This window comes from Triticum urartu, chromosome 3A, assembly GCF_056163025.1.
Source record: "Triticum urartu cultivar PI428250 chromosome 3A, HENAU_Tu73, whole genome shotgun sequence".
Lineage (NCBI taxonomy): Eukaryota > Viridiplantae > Streptophyta > Magnoliopsida > Poales > Poaceae > Triticum > Triticum urartu.
In genome coordinates, this window is record NC_141875.1 from 731,656,949 (window position 1) to 731,666,342 (window position 9,394).

The 9,394-nt window shown below is 47.1% G+C and overlaps 1 protein-coding gene across 1 annotated transcript; it reads left to right on the forward strand.

Annotated features, from left to right (window-relative positions):
- The first annotated feature begins 6,296 nt into the window (after positions 1-6,296).
- Positions 6,297-7,478, forward strand: LOC147982355 (uncharacterized). The gene has a single exon (XM_087516282.1). It carries the CDS (start codon positions 6,297-6,299, stop codon positions 7,476-7,478), a length of 1,182 nt encoding a protein of 393 aa, XP_087372408.1.
- The last annotated feature ends 1,916 nt before the right edge of the window (positions 7,479-9,394 follow it).

The following is a 9,394-nucleotide window of genomic DNA, read 5'->3' on the forward strand; positions in this document are numbered from 1 at the left end:
GGAAAGTACCACATCACTTTTCGAGGAGATTTCTTCCTCTTCTTGTATCGAGTGACGCCGCACACCAGGCATATGGTAGACTCCGCGTGCTCGTCCCGATAAATGATGCAATTGTTCATGCACACATGGTATTTCACGTGCAGTAAATCCAGAGGACACACGATTTTCTTCGCCTCCTCCAAACTGGTCGGGCACTTGTTCCCCTTGGGAAGACGTTCGTGTCAGAATGACATATTCTCGTCGAAGCATGCGTCGGTCATTTTGTGTTTTACCTTCATCTCCAGAGCCATGAGCGTTACTTTCAGGCGGGTATCCTCGGGCCTACATCCTTCATACAATGTAGTAACCGCGTCTAACTCAAGTTGATCCATCTTGGCTTTCTCTCGGGCGGCAGCTCTTGCGTTATCCATCTGCTTGAGAAGCAACTCTTGAATATGAGGGTCCTGCAGCCAGCCCATCGATGGTCCAGCGTCGTCTGCTCCGCCGGCATCATCATCTTCATGATCATGCCCGTCATCTGCTCCGGCATCTTCCTCATCATCATGTCCTACATCTTCTACATGATGACTGTGTACAGCATCACCGTCGTGATCATCTCCTGGGGATTCTTCGTCTTCTCGCCCGCCCGAGCCGCGGTGGTTGTCTTGCTGCCCTTCCTCATTTCTTGCCCGCCCCCCATGGACGACTTCGTAGTCATCTTCATCACCTTGCCACCGATAGCCATCCATGAAACCACGCAAGAGCAGGTGGTCCCGCACCTGCCCGGAATCCGGGTCCGCAATAAGGCTCTTCAGCTTGCATCTTCGACACGGACATCTTATCTCCGTCTCGTTCTTTTGAAGCATCTCGGCCTTCGCGGACCTCAAAAACCTATTCACGATGCCTTCGGTCATCGTGCGGACCATGGTCGCCTGCGGGGTAGAGCAAAACGATATTTTAGAACCAAGAAAAAATTTGGCATGAGTTTCCCTAAAAATAGGACCAAAAAGAATGCTTAATGCCAAAATTCTCGCCGAAACGGAAATGAATCAACATTCCGGCAAAATATTGACAACTATCGCATTTCAAATACCGGTACACCTCCAAACACAAACACATGTGCAACACCACAAACATATGCAACACCACGAACATATATAGATCTAGGTAGGCCATAAAAAGTGCATGTGCACATTGTTGTAGGGAGAATAACATAAATATAGCTTCCCCCCTTACTTACCTATCAAAACAAGGTAATTTAACCACTTAATTTGAATGAATCTATGGTGGAAATGAGGTGAAAAAAAGGAGGCACCCGAGACAAGGAGGAGGTGGAGAGAATGAAGTGGGGAGAAAGTGAGTGTGGGTAGGAGAGGCTGTCCAAAATATCTTGTTGCTGTCCACTTACTAATGGCGCACCAACTCTAAATGCGCCATTAGTAATCCGGGTTACTAATGGCGCACCTTCTGGTGGTGCGCCACTAGTAGTTTTGTAAAAAAAAACATACTAATGGCGCACTGTTCCAAAGTGCGCCATTACTAGTTTAAACTAGTAATGGCGCACGGTGGAACAGTGCGCCATTAGTACTTTTGCAAAAAAAGGAATAAAAAATATAAAAAAAAACAACATTAGTGGCGCACTTTCCGACAGGTGCGCCATTAGTATATACGACTAATGGCGCACCGCTTGTCTGGTGCGTCATTAGTGTCAATCCCATCTATAGCCCTTTTTCTAGTAGTGAATGGTTTTCCCCAGTTCGCGCTTTAGTTTACGGATGGTTTTATTCGTTTTTTTCTTTTTCCTTTCCTTTTTTAAAATGTGTGATTTTTAAAGAATTTTGTGTTTAAAAAATCGATGAACATTTTTCAAAATCGATGAACTTTTTTAGATTACGTGAACTTTTTTTAAATCCGATGAACTTTTTTTTAAATTCGATGAACTGTTTTTTTTCAAATTCGATGAAGTTTTTCAAATCCAATGAACTTTTATAAAAATAGATGAACTTTTTTCAAAATCGTTGAACTTTTTTTAAATTTGTGAAACTTTTTTTCAAATTCAGTGAACTTATTTTAAAATCAGTGAACTTTTTTCTGGTTTGATGAACTTTTATTTCAAATTTGATAAACCTTTTTCGAAAATCACTGAACTTTTTTTGAATAACGATTAACTTGTTTTTCAAATTCGATGAACGTATTTCAAAACCGTCGAACTTTTTATCAAAATTGATGAACCTTTGTCAGATTCGATGTACATTTTCCAAATTTAAGTTTTCTTCCTTTTTAAAAATCTGTGAACATTTTTCCAAATTTGATGAACTTTATTGCAAAATCGATGAACATCTTTTTAAAACCAATGAACTTTTTTCAGATTTGTGAACTTTTTCTCTTTTGCCAAATAATTCAAAAGAATTAAGTGGTACAATAGATGAATGGTTCAGATCAATATACATAGCGCTGCGTACTTGTTATTAAGCATTTGCCTCTGTTAATAATCACAAACGGCAAGTAGTTCTTGTGGATGGTGATACCTGTGCGTTAGCACGATGTGGGGAGTTCGAAACCTGTATGGCATTTTCGTGGGCCGGCCCAGTGCGGGGCGCTGCAGGCGCCAGGAGCAATCAAACTCTGTTTACCTATACCCAGCGAGGGTTCCCTAAAAAAAACCTATACCCAGCAAGGGGAGGTCAGAGCAGGCCGTGAAGTTCAACTTTTTAGCGGCCCATAAAAAAAATTGGGATATTACTCACGATGCAGTATGGCAGCGAAGACAACGTACGAAATTGGATAATATTGTAGAGACAAAATTTAGTACCACCTCGAATATGTTTTAAATTAGAACTGAAAGCGTAAAATTACGGGAAGAAGCGTATTGTGACGGTGAACCCACGGAGTCAATCCGTGCTTTATTATTAAATTAAAAAATTAGGGATAGATTAGGGAGAGACTAGCATATATGCCCGTGCGTTACAACGGGAAAGACAATTGGATGTTACCAAAATGCTCATCAACGCGACACTAATAAAACATCCAAACGGTGCAACCTGGTAGCAACGGGGAGGCACATGCTGAGGTCTATTAGAAATGCACATTAGTCTGGCGTTGAAAACCGTGGTAGAAATGCAATATTTTTGTTATGATTTTTGTACCACAATCTATTGAGACCATCCATGAATAAATCAAAGTTGAACAAAACCATTAGATTGAAATTTACTTCATCCACCCCTTTAAGTTTCTTGGGGCTATCTCAAGAATTTGAACCAGCCTACTGTCCAATTAACACACTTGCTATTTCTCTTAAAAATAGTTTAGTTGTGTTAAAAAAACTGATGAACTCGCTTGCAACAACAACGAACCAGCCCACTGTCCAATTAACACACTTGCTTTTTCTCTTAAAAAATATTTTAGTTGTGTTAAAAAAATGGATGAACTCGCTTGCAGCAACAACCCGAACGCATGCACCTGCGCCCCTCGTTGAAGCTTCTTGGAGATTCAAACATATCGCCCACAAATCCGTCTGGGGTTCATTCACATAAAATTTAGAAAATACGTTCGGGATTTTAGAAGAAAAAATCTCAAGGGAGCAACATAATTTAATGGGCGGAATTGATCTCTCACGGGAGCTCGCATGCATGCACGGCCGGGGTTCCATTTGTCCTTCATTCCCGCTGATCCTCCATTTGTCCTTCATTCCCGCTGATCCTGCATGCAACGCTGACTTAATTCCTTAAGATACCATTTACAATAATTAGCCAGCCAATCAGCAGTCGTGCATTGACCACTCAATTTCTGGAGTTGATTTATTTGATCCCTTATTTCTTGCTTCTCGAGGCTTGTTGATAGGCAACTTGTGAAGGTATATAAATTAGTAGAATTTGGTAAAAATAATAGAGGAGGGACTATTGGAAAGCAAACCATGTTATGAACCAAAAGTGTGTGCTTTCCTAGCTGGTTGCGCCCTTATATTTGAGTGGGATGGTCCAGCGTTTGAATCCCCCACGAGCGCTATTAACTTTTTGCTGATTGTTGCGTTTCACTGAAAAAAGGATGTGTAGCTGGCCAGCTCGGCTAGGGAAGCGCTCCGGCCCAGGCCAGACCGCGCAGAAAGATGCGTAGCTGGCCCAGCTCGGCCCAGGGAAGCGCGCCGACCTAGGTCAGACCGCGCAGGAAGATGCCCGACGGTTCAGCAAGGGTTGGGCTGAGACTGCGGAAAGCTATCCATGAAGCAATATTCCAGAGCCCTCAAGCAACCCATGGCTTCATCGAGAGGTACTTGCAAGATCTGGCGATCATACAAAATACAACTCAGAACCAAAACATGATTGGCGCGGTTCCATGACCAGTTCATGCAAAACCAAAAAAACCACCTCCTGGACATCACAAAATCCACGTTGATGCAGGTGTCCACGTAAGGAGAGGTGGTTCAGCGGTGGCTATATGTAGAGATGAAGGGGGCAATTACATTGGAAGCTTGGCCATTGTAGTCGAGGGAGCTTATGATCCCCCAACGTTGGAGGCAATAGCATGTCAGGAAGCTTTGGCTCTGGCAGATGATCTGGGCATTCATCACTTCATCGTGGCATCGGACTGTCGACAGGTCGTGCTAGACATCAACAGAAGGGCACGCGGGGCTTATGGCGCCGTCATCAACGAGATCAACACCCAAGCTTCTACTTTTTCGTGAATCTTTTCTTTTGAAAGCCGTGCTGTTAATTATGAAGCACATCGCTTAGCAAAATTTGCACTCTCTAGAGGCCCGGGTCGCCATGTCTGGTATGGTGTTCCCCATGACCAAGTGTGTATCCCATTTCATGTGGAGTTTGATGAATAGAGCAGGTTTTTACCCCTCAAAAAAAAGCAAGGGTTGGGCTGGGACTGCGGGTTCTATCTTTTCCTAATAATACCACCTCGTTTATATTGCGATTTTGTCTCTACAAATCATAAAAGCGTATTATGACATGAGAAAAAAGCGTATTGTGACGGTGAACCGACGGAGTCAATCCGTGCTTTATTATTAGGGAAAGATTTACACGGGGCTATCTTATGTAGATCTCCAGGCCTCTAATTATTTGCATTTATTTTTTCTAGCTCTATGGATACCAATATGGTTCTTTAAAATTACTGCATTTCCACCATAAAATTTAAATAGCCCGTTGCAACGCACAGACATTCTACTAGAAAGTATACTTATTCAGAGAGATAAGTTAGGGCACGTAAAATTATTAGCACGAAGCTGAAACATGTGGCCACACAGGATCCCCGCGGACCAGTTGCTGGAGGAGCGCGGCGGCAACGGGCGCGCTCGAGTTCGAACTCCTCGAGCTCGCGCCGGTTGTATGTCGGCGGCGGCCGGGCACCGTGGTTGAGCCACCGACGCCCCCCCCCCCTCCCCCCTTGCGCGCGACGTCAGATCTGGCGCGGTGGCGGCACTCCGCCTCATCCCCCGAGTCAGCCATGGCAGTTCAAGGCTTGCCGGCGGCGACAAGTCGAGCGGCACGGTGAGGAATTGGAGGGGAACGCGACTGCGGGGGATAGGGTTTCGACCCGCATCTGCCACGCAAACCCGCAGTTATAGTGGCTCGGGGGTTGCGTTTGCGGGTTGCTGCAAAAATATTTACGGGTCGGACACTGATGCGGGCTCTGGTGTGGCCAGAAAAATGGGCCGAGCCGGTATAATCGCCGGAATTATGCGGGTTTGCGCCGGATGCGGGGTCTGCTAGAATTGCTCTAATGACCCGTAACTGCAGGAAATTGCCTACATATGCACACGTGCTTGAGTCGTGTCTTTGATTCGTTTTTAGTTTCAAAATTTTAATCCAATTACCAGATTAGCCCGTGTGTGTCCTGTTGTTTCTGTCCTTCTTTCTTTCTGATCTGGTATACAAGGGAGTACTTGTAAATTACTCCTTCCGTTTCTTTTTACTCCGCATACAAGGTTTGATCGAAGTCAAACTATACAAAGTTTAACTAAATTTATATAAAAAAATATAAACATCTACAATACTAAAACTATATAGTATGAAAATACATTCAATGCGGCATCTGGTAATATTGATTTCAATATTGTCAATGTTTATATTTTTTTGTGTTTAAAAAAATGTTTATATTTTCTAATATAAAGTTAGTCAAATTCTATAAAGTTTGACTTTGACCAAACATTATAGGCGGACTAAAAAGAAACAGAGGGAGTATAAAGCAGCCGTAGCGAGCCATACAAGCGTTATACGGCGGTTGTCGCTACGAGTCTAAGCCGGGCACGCTGCTGATCATCTTCTATGTAAGTATATAGAGGGAAAGTAATATTAGCACGAAGCAGAAAAATGTGGCTGCACAGGAGCGCCGACGACGGCAGCAGGAGCTCCGCCGCGGCAGAGCTGTGGCCGAACCTCCCCAAAGATCTCCTCAGCGAGGTCTACGCCAGGCTTGACGCCCCGCTCGACCGGATCCGCTTCGCCGCCACGTGCCTGTCATGGCGTGCCTTCGCCTCGACTCACCTTCCATGGCTCATCCTCGACCCAAGCGGCCTCGGCGACACGAATCACGTGCGCTGCTACTGCCCTCAAGACGGCACCGTCCTGCCGCACGTCCCGTTCCCGATCAAGGACACCCGGAGGCGCTTCGTCGGATGCCACAACGGTGGCTGGGTCGTCTCGTACGAGGCATCTTCCCTCAGGATTGTGAACCTCTTCTCCGGTGAGGTGGCACCCTCAGAGAAGCAAAGGAAGATGGTCCGTTCAGGTCAACGTATCAGCACTGGCGGGAGGAAGATCATCTTCTCGGAGCCGCCCACTTCGAGCGGTTGTATCCTTGCCGCAATCACCTACTCGGATGACGTTGCCGTCTATAGGCTTGGCCGCCCGGAAGCAGGCTGGACGACACAAGAATTGAATCATGAAGAGAAGCTCAGCGACATCGCCTTCTACAACGGTGAGCTCTATGGCCTCACGAGACACACCGGGAGGCTCATCAAAATCAAGATCAACGTAAAGAAACACGACGTGCCAGTGATCACGACTATTCTCTTGACGACCATGCCAAACCAGTATCCAGAGAGACGTTTCGATGAGTACGGCAGGTACATCGTTGGGCTACCTGGCAAGTTGATCATGGTGACCAGGAACCGTAGGTGGGGGTCGTGGAGTACCAACAAACCCTTCTTCACGGTCCTTGAACTAGTTGAAGATGACAGAGAGATGCAAAGGTCAACGTACAAGTGGGTGGAGGCCACCAGCTTAGATGACCACGCCTTGTTTTTGGGGCGGACGTGTTCCAAGGCAGTGCGAGGTGTGAGGAAAAACCACATCTACTACTCTCACCACAGCGGCCTAAGCCATCTAGGTGTCATCAACCTTGGTGCCAAAGTGTTACCCACGAACTCAGGTGGCCATGTGTATTACAAAGAAGACGAAACCATGGGCAACAATCTCAAGGGCATCACATCGGAAGGGTACTACGTGTATGGCGCTGAACCTCCCATGTGGCTTCTCCCTCCAGATATCTAGCCGGTCAAGATTCTTATATAGCTTCGATATACACTTTTGCACGTACACCGTTCCTTGTGCATCTTGATAGTTTTTTCAGTACTCCCTCTGTTCGAAAAAACTTGTCGCATAAATGCATAAAAATAGATGTATCTATAATTAAAATACGTCTAGATACATCCATTCCTTTGACAAGTATTTTTGGACAGAGGGAGTACATTTGTTTATCAATAATTAATTCAACAACTTACTGTCATGTGACATGAAATTGGTACTCCTTAATTCATTTTCACTTTGTGCATTCTTCCCCGTTGAGAACCAGAGGACTAATTGATTCCACTTGCATGTGCATGCATGTTCAGTCCCGAAAAAAAGATGCATGGATGCCACAGCAACACCCTGTCCTCTTTGCTCCCTCAATACTGCCTCCGTCCTCTTCGATACCATCTCTTCCTCACTCGTCTCCCTCTGCCTCTCGTAGCACCGCCAGAGAGAGAGAGAGTGCAGCAGCGCCTCCTGCCCGATTCCCCAACGCCGCCCCTGCCGGAGTTCCTCGTCTCAACCACCCGATCCGGCCGGCCTCCGCCGCCCTTGCCCTTTCCCGGCCGGATCCCGCCAGCAGGGCCCGTCCCCGCCTCTGTTTTCCTCCACCACCATCGCCTCCGGGTGCTGCACTGGAGTTCCACCTCGTCGGAGCAGCTCAGCGGACCAGGACGCCCCTCTTGCACCTCTCCTTTCTTCCCCTGGTTCCCTTTCTCTTTGACTCTCTCTCTCTCCCGACTCAAATCGCCCCCTCTCTCGTCTCTGTAACAGGAATCCCCGAGGAGCCGCCCTCGTCCCTGACACCGGCAAGCTCGCTACTGTCCTTGTGCTGCAACGCTGCCGCGCCCACCTCCGCACACCTACCTCGTCGGACCCCTACCCCGGTTCCATCTCCACGCCAAGACCGTCCGCCTCTGCTCATGGCGAAGCTCCTCTTGCAGCTCTGCATCGCTTGTGCCTCCTCACCGGGCAGAGAAGCTCTTGTCTGAGCCGTCTCCTTCGGCCAACCCGGTTGCTACCGCTGCTGCCTTAAACTTCCCTGGTGCAGCTCGTTTCCAATGAATGGCAGCCTGAGGTTTACCTCCACGCCAAGTACCACGACCCGCAAGACCGAGAACGCCAAGTACCCCTTCGAGCTATCAAGACCGCAAGCGCCAAGTAACACGACGACCCTCGAAGACTTCGGATTCGACAAGTTCGATGACGCTCTTGTACAACTACGTTGCCGAGACCGGGACCGACAAGACCGATGACACGGAAACGCCAAGTATCCCTACGCACGAAGACGCCTAAGACCGTTTCGGGTTTCATCAAGTACCGCTACCGATGACTCGAGCACCTATGAAAATGTGTTCCACTACCGTCGCCGAGATTGCGAGAACCTCTACCGACGACCTCGGAGCGTGAACGACGACCGTTGTCGAAGACCCGTACCTCTACCGCTTCCCGGACATGAACAACTACCTCCACGACGAACGTGGCGAGAACGTCTACTTCCTCTACTTTTCACCGGACGAGAATAGTCCCGTTTGCACTCTTCGAAGGTATAACCACCGAGACGACCATATGTGGACCGTATGCATGTGTTGTATGAGATGCATCCTATGTTTGCACCATGTCCGAATTGTGACTCGTTTCCATGCCACTAACCCATGGGAACCCGGTAGTCGGGAGCACCCCACCATCTTGCTCAACTCGCTCACACCCTATCTTTTTCACCGGCATCTCAATCGAGTTACCAGAACTGGAACGTTGTCGTGGCACCGTTTTCGTTATTGTCGCCATGACGCCTTTTCTTTCCGCCATGGTGACAAAATGCTTCATAATATGCTTGTCAACATTTTCATAAAACTTGCATAAAACTTGCACATGTTATCCGCATCATGATAATAACT